Here is a 23,118-nt window from a genome sequence, read left to right on the forward strand (position 1 = left end):
AAATAGCAGCAGTGCAATGACGAGGAGCGCTGAGAGTTGTGGTAGAGTAAATTTTAATAAGCAGAGAGAGTTACTTGTGCCTATCGCACGGTTTCAGAGGCAGCGGTACTGGTAATTGCAGGGGCCACACCGATCGACTTGTTAGCACTTGACAGAGTGAAACTCTACAACGCAAAAAGGAATGGTGACAACTCCAAGGAAGCAAAGACGAGAATAAAAAAGGAAACGCAACAGGAGTGGCAAGACCGATGGACGTCAGGGGAAACGGGCAGATGGACGGCGCGTCTGATCCCGGACATAAACGTCTGGCTCTCTCGACAACACGGGGACATGGATTTTTTTCTGATCCAGCTCTTCGCAAGCCACGGCCAATTCAATGACTACCTCTACAGGATGAAACTACAGGACAAGCCGACATGCAAATATTGCCCGTACAAAATTGACAACGCCGACCACACATTCTTCGAGTGTGCTCGGTAGAAGGACTACAGAAGCAGCACCGAAGAGACAATAGGCGCCACGCTCTCCCCCTCCAGCTTGACAACCTATCTGATCGAACAAGAGAAAAACTGGTCAGCTGTTGCAGTTTATGCACAGCACCTTCTGACAGAAAAAATCGCAGAAAGAGACCAGTAGCCAGGAGTAGGCTTCGTGAGACGCAGCACGGACTGGATTGAAGTAATGCTAACGCGGTTCCAATCCAGTCCTCCCCGTACCATCAACGGGGAGAGGGGAGAGGAATGTTTTTTTTTTAGTGGGTAAAAATCCCACACTACCGTCATCGTTATCTGCTGCAAGATGGGCGGTAGAGTATTAATGATGACGGTGTCTTTGGAAGATCTTTTTTGTGCCTCTTAAAAAAAAAAAGCTAGAAAAACGGTTGACCCTGACGGCCATCCCTGCAACTTCCCGCTATTTTCGTAATTAAGCGCTCGATATTGCACTTATTATGTTTTTGAGATCTTTCAGCTCAAAAATCTAATTTTCGTGTAGTTTTGAGCTCTTCGAGCTCAAAAGTTTGATAGGAGTTTATTAAATCAATATTTTTGGAATTTTCAAATCGTGATAACTTTTGAATTGATCAACCGATTTCCACGCGGTTGGCGGCATTCGACGCAGTTTCATCATCCTCATAAGTTATTTTCAGGTTTCAATTGATCGAACTGAAAATTTTAGATTAACCCCGAAAAAACACTTTTTTCGGTTTTCTTTCGTTCACGATAACTCACGAACAAATCAACCGATTTTGACTGGACTGACGGCAATCGACGTGGTTTTTTGGTGTTAAGAGCTGATTAGTTTTTGGAATTTATCGGTAGAGCCGTTTAAAAGTTATTCCAAAAAACCACGTTTCAAAAAAATTTTTTTTGTAGTTTTTTTACAATTTCTCAAAATCTACTGGTCCGAATCGGTTCAAATTTTCAGGAAATCTAAGTTTGGTTAACCCCTTTCGAATGGCACTAACCGCGATGAAATCGGTCAAGCCGTTCTGTTGAGTAAATACCACATGTTCGCGCCAGAACGTGTGGTACGTCCGCAATCAACCTCACCAGAGGTGCAGCGACTCACGCGCACTCTGCACTTCATTTCCCGAAGTCTACATCTGCCGGCGCGCCAACCGGCATAACACACCAACCTACACGCTGCAGTTAACATCACGTGCATTGTGTACTATCAACTTTACTTTCCAAATTTATATTTTATTTGTGCTCAGCTCAATCAACCAAGTGTTTTATTAAGAAGCTCAACACCATTGGTAACTCAGGTATTATTCTTATTTGTATATCATAATAATTCGTATCTTAAACTCGCTAAATAATCATTATAGAAAATGCTGCCAGTGTAACCTCATATGCCGGTAACCATTGGAATTTTTGGCATTCCACTGTTGCCTTATACTTAAGTATTAATCTCCAGTCACCAGGGATTACTCTTATCCGTCTTTAACATGTTAATAAGATATGATGCATCATACAATAATTCAGTAATCAACCAAAATCATTATTATACCTGGCTGAGGTGACGTCACCAAACACCAGGCATTCACTTAATGCTTCGATACCCTGGTTCTCTCTGGGGACTGTAGATTTTTGTGACTATGTTCGCATAAAGACTTCGATCAGTGCTCTTCACTCGCATCATCGCTCGTAATAACATTATCGCGTTATTAATAGTGATTAATGTTATAATTAACTTACTTAATTCATGCAATCAACCTTTTATAATTTCAATGTTAATTTCGTTAACTTAAATAACTATCATCGCTCTGAACAATCCCAATATTAATATTGGTGGTTGATGTCACGTATATTAATAACCATTAATCATAATTCTAGTTCAATGATGTTAATCAAATAATAGTAATACTCGACTCAAAATAATCAGTTAATTAAATAAAGTGTTATTAATAGTTTTAAAAGTTCATGTGTTCAATACATTAAACTGTGATATTTTATAGAATAAACGACAAAACACGAATTAGCGTGAGCATTTTTCTTCTTTCCAACATCCCGATCCAGCATAAATAAATATTTAATGATAAGGTAATTTACACGTTCAAAAGTTATAAAAAGGTCACACACACACACACACACACACACACACACACACACACACAGCATCGCGGGAGTAGACAGGGAAGCTTCCTGAGACCTTAAAACGTCGAGATCTGATTAAAACTCGATTTTGGCAAAACGGGGTGAAAACAATAACTTCCCGATTCTTGAAAATCTTCGATTTTCTTATAGGGAAGTTAAAAAAAGAAGAAAACGTCAAGAACACACAAAAAGTTTGGACACCCGCTGGTACCGGGCCACTGGGTGTCGTCACCCTCACGATTAAAAAAAATTTTTCAATTAACAAAATCAGCAAAAATCATTAACCTCAATTGTTCAACAAAGAAAAATTATAACTCAGAAGAAAAAAAATTCAACAATTTAATCAAATTAATTGCTAGTCCCGATGAGGTCACTCAGGTGCTAAAATAGCGATCAGATTTACCATGCGGCTGCAGCAGACCCCTTGGTTCCGATGCTAGATGAATCACTCGATCGGTACGTAGTTGGCGGTGAAGCTGACGGGATTGGCGTTGATGTCTCGGCGATGGCGTTTTTCTCGTATTTCTGGGTAGGATGACCGTAACTTGGCCACACTTCACACAAAGTTTAACTCACGTTGATTATTTAATCTCCAAAAAGTAAATTACAGCGACAAAATCAACGATCAACAAAAAAAAATCAGCAAAATTAAACTCAAAACAAAATCAAGCGTCGCTCAATCAATTAGAATGGCACGTAATAGAATTTTTGCCTTGATACGATAGGTTCGGCGTCCAGATCAGAATTATTTGTTAGAATGGCTGCCTCCTCGGCAACATGTGGTTTATTTCTCTCGCGCAGACAAGAAGCTGCGCGTCCAATCAGCTCACGGCCTTTGCCAGCTGGCCGTAGTTTTCGATGGCTGTATCAAATAATTTTCTCACGATCGACGATTGGTCGATGCGCTGATCAGTTAGTAGCTCTGCGTCCAGGCGGAGCCTCACTTTACTGCAGTTGATCGATAAGTGCAGTCATTCGTTGATTCAAATTCCAAATTTTCCCTCGTCGTTCGCCATAGTCCGCCAGATATCACGCTGGTCGTTGGTGGCTCTTGAAATCACGGGTTCGTCTGATCGCTTTGTCTCACGGTCGCTCTCTCTCTCTCACTCAATCTCATACTCTATACAATAGTGCACTGATTCATCCATACTAATTATTCAAATTCGGCGCGTTTTCCTACTTGACTTACCTCGAGCTTTGCACTCTGATCAGGAGGCCGCTTGGGACGACACAGGCGCATCGAATCTCCGCATTCTATCAGCAGGGCCAACATAATCATGATAATAATAATAAAAAAATAACAACTATAGTTCTCTGTAACCGGGAGTTATTTTCCCATGTCACAATAGTTCCATATATAATTATATATAATCATACATGATTATATATGGATTTGTATATGAGGTTAGATATAATTATAAATGACTATATATGGAGCAATATACAGCCATGCAAGATTACGTATAGTCCCATATATAGTTACATATGAGTATATATGACCATTAGGGCCAAGAAGTTGACGTTTCTGCTTTGTTCAAATTTGAGGTTAAACATATAAATGTTAATTTAATTAACTGCGAAAGTCTTGGCCCTAATAATCATATGTGCTTGTATGTAATTAGCATGTATACAAATTTTTAATCATACCTGGCTGTTTTAACCTGATATATAATCATATATAATAGGGTTGGGCCAAAAAGAATTTAAAATTTTTTTTTCTTTAGCTACTACGAAAATATCGTCCAAAATGACGAAAAAAAAATTGTGGTGAAGTTTGAGCTCTTGACATCAATATATAGAGGTGTTATATGGTGATTTTTATTTCCCCATTTAAATAACACGGGATTTTTTTTTTTTAATTTTAATGTTTTTGAACGAGTTATTGTGTAGTAAAAATAACTAAATATTTTTGTAGGATATTAAACGGTCTACAAAAAAGGTCAACAATAATTTTTCGCTAAGTCAACTCGGTTAAAAGTAATTCGCAGGTAAAGTTCAACTTAAAATTATATACGATGACTTTCATAATTTTGAATACTTTGTTACAAAAAAAAAAAAATAAATAAAAAATAAAGAAGAATCCATATTTTTCGTGATTTTTCTCGTTTTGACTTTCCAAATTTATTGAGAAAAACCTATGTTATATAGCACATGATTCGAACGAAAGCGCTGAAAACTGATTTCAATGTGGTGGGAAGTACTGTAAAGATTTTTGATGCAATTATGTCTATTATTTATTAACTAGAGTTGAAATTAATTTGAAGTATTGTTTTAATTTACACAGATATCAAATGAGCATTTAAAGTTTCAGTTAAAGTCATTGCAAGTCTTATGAGTAAACTTAAAATCTGTCTAGCTTCAAGTGCGACGAATTTTTCTGTTAGTTAAAATTTTTTCAGTGACATTAATTTTTTATAGAATATAAAATTAACATTTTTTTTTACAAATTCTATTCAACTCAGTAGCAAAATTTATTTTTTGTATTTCATGTTTGGAAAATGCATTTATTGTCATCTGTTACAAATCCGCGATCTCGCCATAATAAAAATTTATCGGTTATGTGATCATCAAAAATAACATATATGTAAAACTTTTAGTCCGTTGACTGAATATCAGTAATGTTGAGTTTTGAAAACCTTACAATAATTTTTTCCCCGCTGATAGACGATTATTGGAAGGAAATTTTTAGAAAACGTTATTGACACCCAATAGACATGTTTTGATAGACGATTATTGGAAGGAAATTTTTAGAAAACGTTATTGACACCCAATAGACATGTTTTAAATTGCATGCCTCAAAAAGTTCTAGTTTATAAACGATAACATTTTTCCATTCTACACATTTCTCTGACACAGCTGGCATGTGAAGTCAATTACCGTGAACTTCGTTTTCAGCTGATGTCTCATTATGTAAAAAAAATTTTTTTTTCTAAATCAGTTGACCCTGGAGGCTATTTCTGGAATTTCCTGTTTCTCTGGAGGTACTGTATTTGAAGAATATGAATTTTCCGACAATCAACTAGCCTGCACTCCTGTATGGGCAGAGTACTTAAGATCTTGGTCGAGATGGTCTCTACATCATAAATAAAAGATTCTGACAAAATTTTGAGTCCGCAAAAACTATTGTTTGGAAATAAGAATTGTTCATTTTTAACGCCCTCGCAATCCCTATTGGAGTTGGAATTTGATAAAATCCATTTTTAGCTGAACCTGAAACGAAGATTATACACGAAGATTCCTATTAAATTTAGAGTCTATAGAAATTACAGTTTGGAAATTAAAATTAAAAATTCTAACACCCATTTCCGCAATCCGTATTGGAAGTAAAATTTATTGAAATGTGTTTTGAGATGATCTCTACAAAACAAGTAAAAGATTGCTACCAAATTTGAAATCTTTAGGAACTATCAGGAAAAAACGGATTAGATCTGGCCAGATCTTTAAATTGTCTCTATCTGACGAGATCTGGCCAGATATAATCAGATCTGACCAGATCTTTTAATTACCCAGGTAAAAAAGATTATATATACTCATACATAATTATATACGAATAATGGCCCGATATAAATATATAGAATTATTTCCATCAAAAAAAAAAAAAATCGACGCGTGCGGGAACCGAACTTGGGACCAAATACTTGAAAGACTAATTCATTACCTGTTTACCTACGAGGCTTACTTGAAGAGTAAGTGGATAGAGTTTGTAATAACTACAAGTAATGTGAATCGTGCCCATGATCGATGCGTAATGAACAAAGTTTTTTTATCAAATTTGCAAATTATTAATTATCAATATACGCTGATCGAAAGATTTATTAACTACTAACTAATAAATTATTTAATTTATTTAATTCTAATGAATATTTTTTAACATTTATAAAATATTTATTTAGGAGGAAAATATATTTAGTAAAATAGTTTACAAGTTTTTATTAAGAGTTAACTAATATAGTTATATCTGGTCAGATATAATAAAATACTTTTATGTCTGATGTATTTTTCAATCCAGATATTGTTATATCTGTTTAGATCTGATCAGATATGACTAGATCTGATTATGTCTAATGTATTTGTAACAGTTTTACCTGCTCAGGTTGGCCCCTAATCAATTTTATAAATAAACAAACAAAACTAACAAACAATATAATTATCAGGGCGCCACCAGGATTTTTAATCACGGTTCCTGGAACCGGTCCAGAGCTGAGAAATCTTATCTAAGGGTAGAGAGAGTGGAGGAAGGTGCTGCTGAATAATAAATAATTAGTTAACAAGATCGATCAGTATTTATTAACAATAACAATTTTTAATAATATCGCGACTTAAAACGAGTTAACAACATTCAATCACTCACACACTAACCACACTTAACAATATCCTTATTCTCGACGAACCCCTTTCGGCGTCTACCCGTCGATTTCTGACACGTGCCCCTTTCGGCGTCTACAGGTGACGGGCCCCTTTCGGCGTCTACCCGTTTACTAAACCTATAATCACCCGCACAGAGACCAATCATATACCGGGATCGTTGACTCGGCTCACAGGAGTAACAGCCCAGTGACCAAACGTAGACCTAGATACTCCTGCAGCTTATACACACTTTACTACAGAACAACAGCCCAGTGACCAAACGTAGACCTAGATGTTCTGCAGCACACTCACATAACCCGCTCCAGCTACAGCAGTAACAGCCCAGTGACCAAACGTAGACCTAGATGTTCTGCAGCACACTCACATAACCCGCTCCAACTACAGCAGTAACAGCCCAGTGACCAAACGTAGACCTAGATACTCTGCAACTCACACATAACCCACACTTGTCTCACACTAACACTACTGATTTGACCTTATTTGATTTTTATTTTATAAATTTTATCTTTAACAAAATTGACTGTAATTAATTGTTATATCTTGCCAAATTTTTATATATTTCTCCTATCGATGAGAAAATTTTCATAAAATCCCAAGTAAAGCCGATAAGAACTTTATCTTTCTTAATGGGTAAAAAAAAAACCAGAACCATAAAATATATTAGTAATGTTATTTCAAAAGTACTTGGGTTATTTGCTTAAAAATGCCTACACAAATAGCCTAATGCATTTTACTATCTCTAATATTTTTATCACTATAATCCAAAAAGGTTCTTAGATAACATAAAACCTTGGACCCCAAACGATCCATAAACCATTAAAAGTAAATTAGTTTGGGAATAATAGTTTATGATCGTTTGAGGTATCTTTTGTAATCTTTTATAATGTAAAATTCGTTACTTATTTAGTTAACAATAGTTAAAAGAAAATCCAATGCTTAAATGTACAGGGCTGCAATACTGTCACGTGTACACCAAATGAGGATAAGATAACACACTAACAAATTAAATAAAATAACAAATTAATAAATAAATAAAATAACGAATTAATGAATTTATAAACTAAAATACATTCGACATATTAATATTTATTATAATATGTCATTTTCAAACTTGTTAATTATAACAGTTAAAAATTAATAATTAATAACAATTATAAAAACCAATAATATATTTGTTAATTGTAGTAATAAATAATAGAACCAATAAGAAAAATTTGTTAATAAGTAAACATTATCATAAGTACTAAAACGTTGAAGATTGTTAATAACAATTAACATAGAAATAATTATTTTTAGCTAAATAATTATTTAAACATATAATTATTATTATTAAAAAAATGTTAGTTTGTGTGTGGGTGTGCACACAGACAAGCTAGCATCAGGGCAGTCCTTTACCTGCCCAAAATAATTACGGAGTAGGGATGATACCCTGAAAACTGACCCTGATTGGGAAATGCTGTGCCCCAACCCAAGGCCCAAGAGGTGGAACCTTAATTAGGGAACACTTATATAACGAAGAGTTCGTTACTTTGTCTTCCAGTTCCAATATTAGGGCAGTCCTAGTTCAACTATTTCAACAGTTAGTTAACAGCTACTTGCTTTAAACGGTGGTCCATCAGTACCATTTTCAAGTATTAAATTTTTATAGTTACATTCAAGTATCCGCATACTTAGTTTTCTCCACATACAGTAGGAAAACGTGTAACTGAGAACAACCGTTTTTTTTCACTTTCAATTCGAGTCGATACATTTTTTCCTGATTTCATTCAAGTGTCCGCACAATTTGTTTCTCCGCATATCGTGGAAAACGTGAAACAGCACAAAGATAACGACTTCGGTAGTTTGAGACAAGTAAACATCCCGTATCCTAACAAAACCCACAGCAGTATCCAATCAAGGTCAACTCAACAGGGATCATCGGTTTATTGTAAGTTATAGCAGTTAACAAATTAAGTTATTTTTATATTCAGAAATTCAATTTAGAATTTTGTAAATCAATATTTAAAATAAATTCAACTTAGAATTTTGTAAATCAATATTTAAAAATAAATTCAACTTAGAATTTTGTAAATCAATAGTTAAAATAAATTCAACTTAGAATTTTGTAAATCAATAGTTAAAATAAATTCAACGCAAAGCAAAACCACCCATCTAAACATTATTACATTCCAAACACAATCTCACGATCCCGGTCTATAGGTCGCAAGACTTGGACCAAAAATATATTTCGCCAGGTCTAATCCTGGACACAACATAATTTTAATTAAATATGCTAAATTAATTATTCACTCATTAGTAATTAGTGAAACGATATTTCCAAATTAACAATCAATTTCTAAATAACCTTGAGCTAACTATTACAATTCTCAAAATTCCGATTGCTAATTTTAATTCTATTAAAATTTTTATGTCTTAGCATAACTTTTAAATTATTTAATTTTAATCCAGATCATTTAAGATCTATAAATTGGGATCGGGAGTATTTTAGCTGGTTTAAATTTTAGAAATAATAAGAATTTAGTTACGATTAATACATAAATTGTAAAATATAAGCAAATAAATGGATGTACGGTTAAATACGTACTACAAAAGTTCATAAAAATGAGAGCGTGATACAAAATTAGTGAAAATATAAACGTATTACAAAATCTAATAAAACATCAAGAACGTGATGCAAAGTTTAATCGACACAATATTAAGAATTAATCTTTAACAACATATATTTTTGAAGGCTTATTGACTAAACGCTTTGAGATCGATATGTAACGAACTTTACAATACCTGTATTATTTGGACAATCTCTGGAGATGAATATTTGTTTGAAAATCGACTCGTAATCACTATTTAATTCAAAGTTTACAAAAGAAATAAAAGAATACTTTACACAGTGGGGAGGCCTGCACTGGTAGAAAACTAAAAATGAGTCTGAGTCTGAATCAGAGTCGGAAAATACTGAATAATAAAAAAAAATATTCTCCGGAGAGTCCCATAGTTTTAGTTTTTTTTTAGAAAGGGGTCCAAATTTGTGGGTCTTAGAAGGGACGATTTCCATCCAATAGAAAAGGACTTTTCCACTCCAGGTCCCCTTCTCTATAAGAAAAGCGGCCAGGTCACGCCCTTATGCAAGCGGATGGGTATGCGCACCTACACATCCACTTACACATTCTTTTTATTTATTGATAAAATTTATTGATAGTAATACTATTTAACTTTACTTCTAATTTAGCTAATTAATTATTCTTATTGTATTTATTAATTGTTTCATAGTTAATTGATCTATTTTAATTATCTTCTTATTAATTAGATTATTTTCTTTTTATTAGATAATTGTAAACGTTACCTTTAATATTATTTATTTAAAATTTACTCTATTTATGGATTACTGGAGTCTATTGTTGGGATCTATTTTATTAATTATTTTAAATTGTATTTAGACTCTTATTAGTTACTATTTACTATTAAAATTTTATTTCAGTAAGGTTTCGTTATTTTTACTTAAATTTATTATTTTCAAATTATTTAAACTTTATCTTATTGAGTAAATTTTAGAATTCTTGAATAAACAGCAACCAACGGAAATGATAAATTCTATGCGTCACTGTAACTATTTTTTTCTTAACTGAAGTACACAAAATGTTAAAGATATTTTTCCTTTATCCTTTTACATAAGGCACTATTTATTCTATTTTTATGGCTTTCCTTTGTAATAAATGTAAAGCTAAAATTTATTTCTTTTTTTTAAATGTTTTTCTGGAAAAAAATCTTAGCCCTGTGTATGTCTCCACTTTAATGACTCTGGTGTCATTAAAACGATAATTCTACGTATTATTTGATATATGAAAATGTTATATTTTTAATTCTAGAGTCGCTTAAACAAAATTAGGGCCATTGAACTATGATTCGTTTTTAAATGATTTTAATGTTTTCCAGGATGTAACAAAATATTAGATAGATTAAAATTCCAAAGTAACCTATTGTCATGGTCTTAAGAATATAACAATAATTATTCGGAACAAAAGGTCTTAATACCCTGAATTAACTTCTGACAATTAAATCAATCACGATATAATTTTTACAATCACGTTCAAAATTATTAACACAAAATTATTGTTGTAATTTAATTAATTCTGATCAATTTTTCCTGTGATATTCTTGACTCAAAATAACTGATTTCTTGGACTTAATGTCCACGCCGATAATTATCAATTTTCAGTAATTTTAATTTAACTTGTAACCGGGGGGTTTAGCCCAGGTCCAGTTAGCTACCCCTTTCCTCTTTAGAAAGGGCGCCACTGGGATTTTAGACACGGTGTCCCAGAAACCGGGGAAGCATGAGAGGGAAAAGACAGGGTCGTGAGAAGTCCGAGAAAGGCTGTAAATAAAACTGAGAAAAAAATTATTTATAACAATTAAAGTGATTTATTCAATCGACTCTACAAACTTAACAATTTCCTTAATACTAACTTAATTGTGAGAACCTCTCACCTACGTTGGCCCTTGCCGATTATTCCTACAACTTAAACTAACTTAATCGTGAGAACTTCTCACCTACGTTGGCCCTTGCCAATTTATTCAAACCTCGTCACTCCGACGGAATACCTTAAAATCTAAATTTTCCCTCGTCAACCTGACGGATTCTCAATTAAACCTAATTCCACGTCAACCTGACGGATTCCTTATTCTATCATTTTTTCTTACTTATCTATTACATCGTCCACCGGACGCTAACTCAAATTTTTCAACGTTTATTATCTCTAAGTTTTCCGAAATTTTATTCCAAATAATAATCAAATTTTCCTAACAGCTCTGAATACAAAATTATCAAATTCACAAAATTTATCACTTGTCGATTTTCTAATTTATTCATTTCCTACGATCCTAATCACGAAATCTACAGAATTACTTTTCCAAATTTCTCAACCAAAATTCTTCAACTAAATTTCACTAAATATCTTCTGACAGTTTCTTTCTTTAATAATTTCCTAATTCCCAAATTTCCTCAACTCAATAATTAAAATTGCTTCGTTAAATTTAGCCAAGCGACCTAAATTTATCCTTCCACAATTGCCAAAATTTTACACATGACTATAAATGACCTTTATCCTAGACTACGTACTTATTCAATTTTATTATCAAATTTTCTGAACTAAATTTTTTTTTTCAATTTTTGATAATTATAAACAAAAGACCGAATTGAATATATTTATTTTCTTATTTTCCAGTTAATTGATAAATGTCTTAAGTTCTATTGTCTTAACTACTAAGTGACCTTGACGAACTTAACTCGATTGGAATTTGCTAATACGTAAAGACTACCCGAGACGATTATATTTATTCTCAATAAAAACTTAGATTGGTTAATTCGGCCTAATGACGATTAGAATGGCCTGAATAACCAATTTACCTGAAGTTCCAATTAATTCTGTCAACGATGGGGTTTGTCCAAGAGCAAGTAAAATTTTGTGAACAGCAACTTCCTTCAGCTTCTCGGTCCGTCAATTCTTTCCTCGTCTCCTCGATCTTTATTATATCTCGTACAAATTTTCTCCGTAAATGCCGATAAATAAATAATGGATCAAATACAAATTTCGTCAGCCTAAAGGCCTGACGGGATGAAATTTAATAAGGATTTAGAATATAACGGCTCGCTTCGTTCCTCTCGTTCGTGACGCCTCGAGCAAATTTTTACTTACGTAAATTTTGATGGTAAGTTTTAATAGTCGCTGGGCACTGTATACTCACAAGCCTCGTCCGCCAAAAAGTTGCTGTTTTCGTTTTCGCCGGCTCTTTTATAACCTCTCTCTCAGGTTCTCGAATTTTCCCATTATCTCGTTCCCGTTTAGATTTTCTGGGGGACAGCGGTGGGGACTTAGCGACCCGTACGACCCGGGGACGAGTCTTACAACTAGCTACTCACGCTCAGAAGGTACGGAGTAGTCCCTACTCACCGCGACAAGATAACAGTGACACAAGCCCCGCTCGGGAATTCAAATTCCCTGTCACAAACTACTTCACGGACTTAATCCCAAAATTTACTAAATTTCCACGTGATAAAATAATTTTATACTATAAAATAATTTTAATAAATAATTCGTAACAAAATATTCTTAATAATTTTCTAATCGTTATTCAATTATAAAAAATTCGACACAAGTCGAAGTATTCAAATTTTATTTGCTAGAACATTCGCTAGCTAAGTTTTATTTGACCTTGGGTATTGGAATTTACTGCAACACAAAAATGTACTGACGCTCGACCAAAATTCCACGGATTAAAGTTTGTTGATTATTTTTAAGTAACAAAAATTAATCAATTTTACTAAATTAATTGTTATGAAAATTACAACAATAAATTTAACGGATTTTTCAGATGTTAATTTATTAATTGATAATTTTTTAGTTGTTAAAATTTTCCCGCAAGGTCGATTGAGTGACTCTCGGGTATAAGCCCCCATGAAAATCACTCGGTACAAACTAGCAAATGTTCAACTATTATTTATTGAAATAATCGTCGACTAAACGATCCAATTGATAATTAATTAGAAGAAGTAACTGGGTATTGGGTAAACCGCGGTCCATATCGTTCCCATAGAGTAATAATTAATAGCTTGTAACGGGTATTTTTCCGGTTTCCAAAAGGAGTGAATTTTAACCGTTGGTGATTTGGACAAGACTTCCTCAAATATCTATATCCCCTAGCTCGAATGAAATCTCGCCGGAGTCCAGGATCGTTTCAGGGATAGCTTATATTACTTATAAATGAAATTTGAGCCTGATTATAATTAGTACTCTATTTATTTAAGACAACAAACAAATATCGAAACTTAAGTTATAAAATTTACAAACTTTATGTCAAACTTTACTATATCGCACATAACCCGTACACACCGTTTGTTTTTCCGTTTTTCAGTGCCACCTGGTGGCCAAACTCTGTCTACTACCTTTACACAGTAGTATTCCCATTTTACCGACGGTTGCGCACGGCCCTACCTGCCCCAAATCCCGTTTGGGTGCTTGAAAAGCATCCCTTTTCGGCCCTACTTCCCCCTAGTCCCGTCTGGGTGCTTGGAAAGCAACCCTTCCCGGCCCTACTTGCCCCTAGTCCAGTCTGGGTGCTTGAAAAGCATCCCTTTCCGGCCCTACTTCCCCCTAGTTTCGTCTGGGTGCTTAAAAAGCAACCCTTCCCAGCCCTACTTGCCCCTAGTCCAGTCTGGGTGCTTGGAAAGCAACCCTTTCCGGCCCTATTTGCCCCTAGTCCAGTCTGGGTGCTTGGAAAGCAACCCTTTCCGGCCCTACTTGCCCCTAGTCCAGTCTGGGTGCTTGGAAAGCAACCCTTTCCGGTCCTACTTGCCCCTAGTCCAGTCTGGGTTAGGGTGATTAAAAAAAAAAGAATATTTTTTTTTTCGTTTGGTACTCTGAAAAATAGGTTCCTAGACACCTCTAAGAAAGCCTCTCCAAGCATGAGTTCTTAATTGTAACGGGAAGGTCCTCCTTCTTACAGTTTTCTATTTTTTCTTATTATCAGATAGAAAAATTTATATCTCGCTTCCAACTACTTGAAAAAATATCTTGTTCCTTAGATTTTGTAGGAAATTGAATGCTCTACAAAAAGGTCTCTTACGATTTTTTCGTAAACCCAACCGTTTAAAAGATATTAACGGTTAAAGTTTGATTATTTTTGGGAAAATTTTTTATTTCTTATGAATTTTATAACTCAATGAAAAAAATCATTATGAATGATGAAACTCATAGTTTTGTAGGAAATTTACTGCTCTATAAAAATGGTCTCTTATGATTTTTCGATCAAGTTGAGCGTTTACGAGATATTCATCGTCAAACATCAATGCATATCAATTTTTCTAGTTTTTGATCAATAATTCGAAAAATTTCAATTTATTCTGTGAGTTTCAAGGAAATTTAGACAAATTTGAGTTTTTATTATAAAAGCAACTCCTATAGATGTTTTCTGTTCAAAAATTCATTTGAAAGTTTTTATTCTAATAATATTTTTTTAATTTTATCTTTAATAATTTAAAATCTTAATCGCGTTGTCATTTATTATTATGAAATTTGTTCAGTGCGTATTTTTAAATTGTTTTTCACAAAATATACATAAAATTTTCGTTCGAGGGGATTTTTGTTTTAAATTCCATTTCTTCTTCTGTTTGTCTTCTGAAACTAACGCCATCTATGTTTTTTACTCTCAACTATCTTCAGTATCTACCCATTTAATACCGTATTTTCAGTGTTCCTAAAACTGATCATCTTGAATACGTAATAAAATAATTCATTTTAAATAAGTCTTATAATCATCACATAAATTTATTTATCATCAATTAACCTACAATGAATAAAGAAATACGTTTTATCGGAATACCTCTACAAAGAATTTCGGAATGTAAGTTACCAAAAGTGAAAGAGGTTATGCGTGTGTTTTTCTACCAACTTAAAATTTTAAAGTATTCAATCAAACAAAGTGCTAAAAATTCAGTTGACCAAGTTATTGAACTGTGGAGAAAAAATCAGATTCCAACTAGTGGAGCTCCTAATGCAGTCAAAAAATTTCTTCGCTATCACAGTCAATGGTTAAAATTACAAAAAAATTTCGATAAAAAGAATTCAGCGCAAAATCAAAAGGAAATGAAATTTCAGACTGATCTTGAACAATTATTCGACATTGTGAGCGAAAAATCCTTAAAAGTGCTTGATGATAATATTAGAAAGTTGTATTTGGATCAAAAATTCGGTACCCATAAAGAGATTCTTTCTAATAATGTACCTGTATCAAACTTAACCACAACTATGATGGGAATAGATGAGAGTAGTAAGTATCTGAGATATTTAATTATTATAAAGTCAGGTAGTAGTGTAACTTTTCATAGATGACTAGATGACATTTGACTAGACAATTTTTGGAGTCCTTTCTTAATTATTTGTCATCAAAATGAATAAATTCTATACATTTTCTTCGTTTAATTTATAAAACAGATCTTATTCCAGACTTAGATCAACCGTCTACCAGTCATGCGATTGTTCCAAGTGAAAAATCAGAGTCGTTCTCTACGTATACATTAAGTGGAGTTACAAATTTTGGATCTGATTCAGAGTATGAACCTCCAATTCCGACAAAACGAGCAAAACTTGATGTCTTAACTCCTGAAGTCATTTTTGGACTCGACCGAGCTAATGTCAGCAGTAGAAATGCGATGTTTATTATTGCTCCGGTTTTACTAGCAGTAGGTATTAAAATTGAAGATACAACGCTCAGTTATAGTTCAATTCAACGAGCTCGTATGCTTCAAAGAGAAGATATTGCTAAAGGACTTAATGACAACTTTAAGACACACGATAAATACGTTGTGCATTGGGACGGAAAAATGCTGAATGACCTTGTTGGATCAAAATCTGTGGAACGGCTACCAGTTATTTTAACTGCATTTGGTACCGAACAATTACTTGGGGTTCCAAAAATGAATTCTGGGACGGCAGACAATCAAACATCAGCCATTTTATCGACATTGAGTGAATGGGGTATTACTAATTATGTTAAGGCGATGTGTTTTGACACGACGGCAGTTAATACAGGTAACTTATCAATGATAATTTAATCTAAAAAATATTTAATTATTAACGTTCTAGTTTAATTTTTATTGCTTACTGAATTTCACTTTTGAAATTATTGAGAATTATTTACTCATTTGGATTTTAAATATAATCTACAATTTGTTGAAAATATTAAATTTAACGATAGTTATCTATTTTCTTTATACAGGAATTCATAACGGTACATGTAAGGCAATTGAAAAGACTTTGGGAAGAGAGTTAATCTGGTTACCATGTCGTCACCACATTTTTGAGATCATATTGAGAAGTGCATTTGAAGTATATTGGCCTGTGTCATCTGGGCCAAACGTACCAATGTTCGGAAGATTTAAAAAATCATGGGATGAAATAAATAAAACTAATTATAAATCTGGAATTGAAGATACTGTTGTTGCTGATATCATTTTGGATAAAAAAATGAAATATCTAGTTTAATTGCACAATCCTTACAGGTATGATTTAACTGCGATTTTAAGAAAAAAATTTTCTTGTTTCTGACAAATTTTTAATTGTTTTTGATAGTTACTACAACCCCGAGATGACTATAAAGAATTGTTGGAATTGTCGTTGATTTTCCTTGGAGAAATGCCTCAAGAAGAAATTTTTTCAAACGTCCTGGTGCAATTCATCGTGCTAGGTGGATGGCGAAGGCAATTTACAGTTTAAAAATGTTTCTATTCAGAAATGAATTTAAACTTTCTAATAAAGAATTGGACGGTCTTCGGCAAATTTGTATATTTATAGTTACACTGTATTTAAAAGCTTGGTTTTCATCAACTTCTGCAACAACTGCTGCTAATCATGACTTGCAGTTTTTGAAAAATTTATTCGAGTACAAAAATATCAATTCATTGATTTCTTCAGCAACTTGTGAAAAAATGATTTTGCATTTATGGTATTTAAGTGATGAACTTGCCATTTTATCATTATTTGACGATACCGTTTCATTGGAAGTAAAAAAATATTGTTGGAGCTGTTAATACTCGTAACGGTACAGATTCTAAAGCTAAAAAATTTATAATTGATAAAAACGATTTGAATTCATTAACGCAAAAAGTCTGAGTGACTTTGTTTCTAAAAAGTCTTTAAATCTCTTTAAAATCTTTGATTTACCATATGACTTCCTTGATAAAGATGTTGAATCGTGGCCTACTAATGACAGTTACATTGAAAATAAAGAATACTTTAACCAATTGAAAGTTGTTAATGATTCAGCAGAACGAGCTGTTGCATTAGTTAGTGAGTATAATCAATGCTTGACAAAAATGAAGAGCAATTCCAATACTTATTGCAAATTATCAAAGAACATCGAAAAAACTACCCAAACTGCAATAGAGGAAATTATTTACAGTAAAAGTGTACCGTTATGTTGAAAATATTGAAAATTATATGGCAGTTGATAATTAAATAAATAAATTCTTCGATAAAAAGTGAAACACATGTGAAACACACTAAATTGAATTATATATTTAAAAAAATGCACTAATTTTTTGTTTTAATGTAATCAAACATGTCCAAGACTAAAAAAACTAATTAAAAAAATAGTTCATAACATATTTCTATTCATAGAAACTCAAATTTGTCTAAATTTCCTTGAAACTCACAGAATAAATTGAAATTTTTCGAATTATTGATCAAAAACTAGAAAAATTGATATGCATTGATGTTTGACGATGAATATCTCGTAAACGCTCAACTTGATCGAAAAATCATAAGAGACCATTTTTATAGAGCAGTAAATTTCCTACAAAACTATGAGTTTCATCATTCATAATGATTTTTTTCATTGAGTTATAAAATTCATAAGAAATAAAAAATTTTCTCAAAAATAATCAAACTTTAACCGTTAATATCTTTTAAACGGTTGGGTTTACGAAAAAAAATCGTAAGAGACCTTTTTGTAGAGCATTCAATTTCCTACAAAATCTAAGGAACAAGATATTTTTTCAAGTAGTTGGAAGCGAGATATAAATTTTTCTATCTGATAATAAGAAAAAATAGAAAACTGTAAGAAGGAGGACCTTCCCGTTACAATTAAGAACTCATGCTTGGAGAGGCTTTCTTAGAGGTGTCTAGGAACCTATTTTTCAGAGTACCAAACGAAAAAAAAAATATTCTTTTTTTTTTAATCACCCTAGTCTGGGTGCTTGGAAAGCAACCCTTCCCGGCCCTATTTGCCCCTAGTCCAGTCTGGGTGCTTGAAAAGCAACCCGTTCCGGTGGCCAAATTTCCCCCAATGGACAAGTCAGCACTTACCTGGTTCCTGGTCGGAGACGAGGTACGAGTTCCTTGGGTACTTCCTGGTGAAGGGTCTTCTACCCGAAGATTATAACCACTGGGAAACTTGGTTGACTTTTTCGTCAATTAAAATTGCTTTTATTAATTCCTAGACCTTTCTCTACGAGTGAAAGATTTTGAAAATTTATCGCCACCTATCGCTCGTCGTCAAACTTCAGATTTTGCAACCATCGAATATCAAATTCGCACATCAATTTCATTAGATTACAAAAAATTTCATACAAAATCATTTCCATACAAAAAGTCGTTCGGGACTTAGAAGAAAAAAAAAAATAATAACATTTGTCAATTAATAAATTTTTATCAAAATAATTTCCTATACTAATTTTATTTCTGGGACTTAGTAAAAAAAAATTAATTCTGCAATGAAAATAATTATTCAGATATTTTGAATCTGTTCGTAGATTTTAATTAAATCTTTCTTTCAGCTAAAATGATTTTTTGTTCTTTAAAAGAACAAAAATTATCGCCACGCAGTTTCGCTTATATTAGCTCGTCGGTTTTTACTGCAAACGAACGAGCGGCGAAATTCTTCGCCACCTCTCATCGCGGTGGCGTACTTAAAAATTCGTGCGCATTTTCAAATAATAAATCTCAGTCAAATATATAAGATTAAATAAACTTTTTCATTAAACAAAAATAATTCGTGATGTTGAATAAACATTATAATAAATAATAATTATTTTTAAACAAAGTACAAAAGAAACAACAAAAACATCTTTAGTATATTAAATACACTCCGGTATTAATAATGATAATAATAATAGTAATAATAATGATAATAATAATACATAGAAAATCAATTTTGCTGCTCCGCCGTCTCGCTCGCACTCACTCTTTACCATCACAACCTTGACGAATAAAATGATGATCTAATTCTCTAATTGAAGATGAAGTCCTAGTTGTAGTTGGCTTCCTTCGTCTCGTCACTACTCCGGGGATCGTTCCTTCTCGATTTCCGTGGCACTTAGTCTGGCGGTCACACTACTTCTTCCTTTTCCACTGCACGACTCACCTATTTTAACCCAAAACTACCCCCTCCTATTCTCCCTTTAGGCCCGAAGATCGAGACGCGCTAGTGCTATGTCGAATAATTATCGATATCCGGTGACTTATCGATTTAGGGTAATTTTACCCTGTTACATATTTATCAACTCAGACATAGTTATATCTGTTTAGATCTGATCAGATATGACTAGATCTGATTATGTCTCCAATCCCATATCTGATCAGATTTAAATAGATTTGACCAGATATAATTAGATCTGACCAGAAATAATTATATCTGGTCAGATCTAAACCTATTTCCCGGGTAGCCAGTCACTCACCCTAGTGATCATAGTTTTTATGCGCGGGCGGGATTGGTCAGGGTTTCTTGCCGAGACTGAAGCAGTAACATTGTCGGCGAAATCAAGAAGGAATGTGTCTTCTGGCATGGTAAGTTTTAGTAGTCCATCGTAACGTGCGTTCCTTATGGAGATTTATATCTGGACCTGATACAGAGCCTTGAGGAACTCCAGCTGTGATTTCAGCCACACGTGGCCTTTCTGTGGTGTCGTAGATAAAATACCTACTATCAAAGAAGTCATACATGATTCTTTTAATGTACTATTCTATGTTGAAGTCCTCGTCGAGTGCATCTACAATGTCTTTCCACCCAACAGAGTTAAAGGCATTTTAAGCGTCTAGCCTTTCGGAAACCATGTTGGTTATTGGATAGGCCACCTATTTTTTCTATGGCGCTTATTAGGTGGCCTTTTACCCTAGTCAAGTAGAACCAGTCTCTGAACTGATAACCGTATTCAAGACACTTGAAGAAACGTCAAATGGTAGGCCTCTCTCACTCTGCAGTTTATTTATCGAATTTTATACCGCACATCTCGTTTCAACGGTGTCAATGCACTCGCTGGCGTATGTGACCCTGTGATATTTGTAGCATATTTCTTTTCTCCATTGAACCACTTTTTATCCGCGAAGGATATTTTATTTCTTCTAAGTCCGACGGTTAAAAAACACGGTGAGAACTTTCCTTATCTGCTCCCGAAGACGCGCTCGGTAGGAGTTGAAAATTGCTCCCGAGAATAATACTAATAATAATAATACTTATCTCTGTCTACAAGTACTGTAACTCTATCTTTATCTGCTTTTGCAATAAATCGAAATAATGCTGTGTGTAAGATAATAGTCTTAACATTAAATATTTATTTGCCGGGACTAGGTGTTAAAAGATGGAGGAGACACAATTCGTGGTTATAGTCATATATTATAAATAAATCACAGTCATTCTTAGATTACAAAGTTGAGCATTAAATAAACTATGATCACTATGAGCACTTGAACAATTATTATAGCATTGAATTGCTATGCTGAGTTATGAGTACGAGCGAGTTGAGTTAATTGAGTTGTATTAATTAATGTATGTTAATTATACTGAGTATGAGTTGCAGAAAATTGATCTTCAATTGAACTGTTAATTAATGTACAATATAATTAACACTAGCAATTATGAGCGATAAATATGAGTAATGTTGTAGAATTAGGTTCACCAGACGATTAATTAATTACACTTAATTAATAGTCATAGTATGAGCGTATGGATTAGGTTGACTGAATGCAATGAGTAATACAGTGAGTGAATGTAAGTGTAGTGAGAGCTTGAGCATGAATCTGTAGAGTTCACAGTAATGATTAATTGGATGAGCTGTATAAATTAGAGTCACTGGATTATTAATCAATTAACAATACAATTAACTTTCACAGTGTGAGCGAATGAGTCTTAAAGCTAAAGAGCTTGTTGATTACGTGGGTCTCGAGATGCAAGTCAGAACACAAATTGTTGACCACAGAATGTACTAAATAGAGTAAGACAGTAATGGTTGATTAGTAAAATTACTGAATTTGAGTGGGCTTATTATAGAATAAGTAATTGTGAGCACATGTAGATTGTAATGGTTATAATAAAGATGAGTTCATGAAAGGCGTCACAAAACAAGGGATGAAATTATGACGCGACAATTCAAAGAGCGTGGATGATTATGAGTTTTATATTTACACATGTTGAGTTCTTGAATCTGTAGATTCGTATTAATAAATGCACTTCACAGTTATTAATTAATATTGATTGCACTGAGTTGAATCACTTGATGATTTCTAACGATCTCTGATGAGTTTGATGAGTGAACTGAGAGGCCACCTCAGTTTGATCTCGGATGAGTATGAGTATTTGGTGACAATCTTTGAAGATCTGAACAGTATCTGGCCCTTAGAGCCTGTGTAAGTGTATATATAACAGTCACGACTGACCCCACCAAGCAACACCCGCAATGCGGCATTTCCCACATAATGGGGCATAAGATGATGAGTAGTGGTCTAATAATAGACTTGAAGTCATGACAATATATTTTGGTGATGTGTTGCTAGGCGAGAGTCAAAGGTGGCTGTTTTGCAATGATGTTATAAGACGGTATGAGTGTGTATGTGTCAGCATGGGGACGCCATGTGGTAATGAGTAAAAGTGAGATAGTAACATGAGTATAGGTTGGATCTGGTGTGATCAAAGAGTACATTGAATATTGAATAAATCAATACCTGAGTTTGCGATGTTGATATTGAGCTTGAGAAAGGTCTTCTTGATTGAGTTGGGTTGATTGATGATCCTGGTTGCACTTGATGTTGAATTTGATGCACCAATATATATCACCACTTGGTTACTTGCACGTGTTTTGGAGATTTACTGCGCAACCGGGTTTGAGTTTATGTTGAGCACCTGAGGGCGCGTTTGTAGCAGCACCTCGGTCACTCTCAGCAAATTGCGGCAATTACAAATGTGTAATTCCGCAACACTGTGAAACGGTAAAGAATAGGAAATTACGGTTGAATATTACATGTAACTACCATGTCCGTGTTTCGTTTCTGGAATCTTTTCGTTCTGGAAAGATCTTTAATGATGTTCATACTTTTACCTTCCATCCTTTTTCCCAGATTATTGAAAAACTTATAGTATAAACACATTTTGCACGAATATTATTTCTCAAAGCTTTCAGTTCATCGTCTGCTACGTTTGCCGGTTTCACTATTATGATGCCGAATTCAAGATCTTTCATGATGTTCGATATTGGAAAATCATTACATATTAATCGCACTTCAAAGCTCGCTGGAGAATGCAAAACCTTTAAAACATAGTCCGGAATCTGCACTTTAGAGAAATTAAATACAAACTTCTCTTTGCTGTTAGTATTCAAATCTACAGGACC

General features: G+C 33.7%; 2 protein-coding genes across 2 annotated transcripts in view; both read left to right on the forward strand.

Moving 5' to 3' along the window:
• LOC141529316 (dual specificity calcium/calmodulin-dependent 3',5'-cyclic nucleotide phosphodiesterase 1-like) overlaps positions 1-23,118 on the forward strand; it is a 196,536-nt gene that overhangs the window by 162,047 nt on the left and 11,371 nt on the right. The window lies entirely within an intron of this gene.
• LOC141529322 (uncharacterized) lies at positions 15,074-17,002 on the forward strand. Its single transcript, XM_074245823.1, has 2 exons — positions 15,074-16,549; positions 16,737-17,002. Exons 1-2 carry the CDS (start codon positions 16,171-16,173, stop codon positions 17,000-17,002), a joined length of 645 nt encoding a protein of 214 aa, XP_074101924.1. The 5' UTR covers positions 15,074-16,170.

Source organism: Cotesia typhae, unplaced genomic scaffold (assembly GCF_013202065.1).
Source record: "Cotesia typhae breed Kobodo isofemale line unplaced genomic scaffold, CoteBio_Ctyphae contig_48, whole genome shotgun sequence".
NCBI classification, from domain to species: Eukaryota; Metazoa; Arthropoda; class Insecta; order Hymenoptera; family Braconidae; genus Cotesia; species Cotesia typhae.

Coding starts and splice junctions, on each gene's coding strand:
- LOC141529322 (XM_074245823.1), top strand. CDS start 16,171: ATGTTTATTATTGCTCCGGTTTTACTAGCAGTAGGTATTAAAATTGAA. Junction 16,550..16,736: donor CACGACGGCAGTTAATACAG/GTAACTTATCAA, acceptor TTCTTTATACAG/GAATTCATAACGGTACATGT.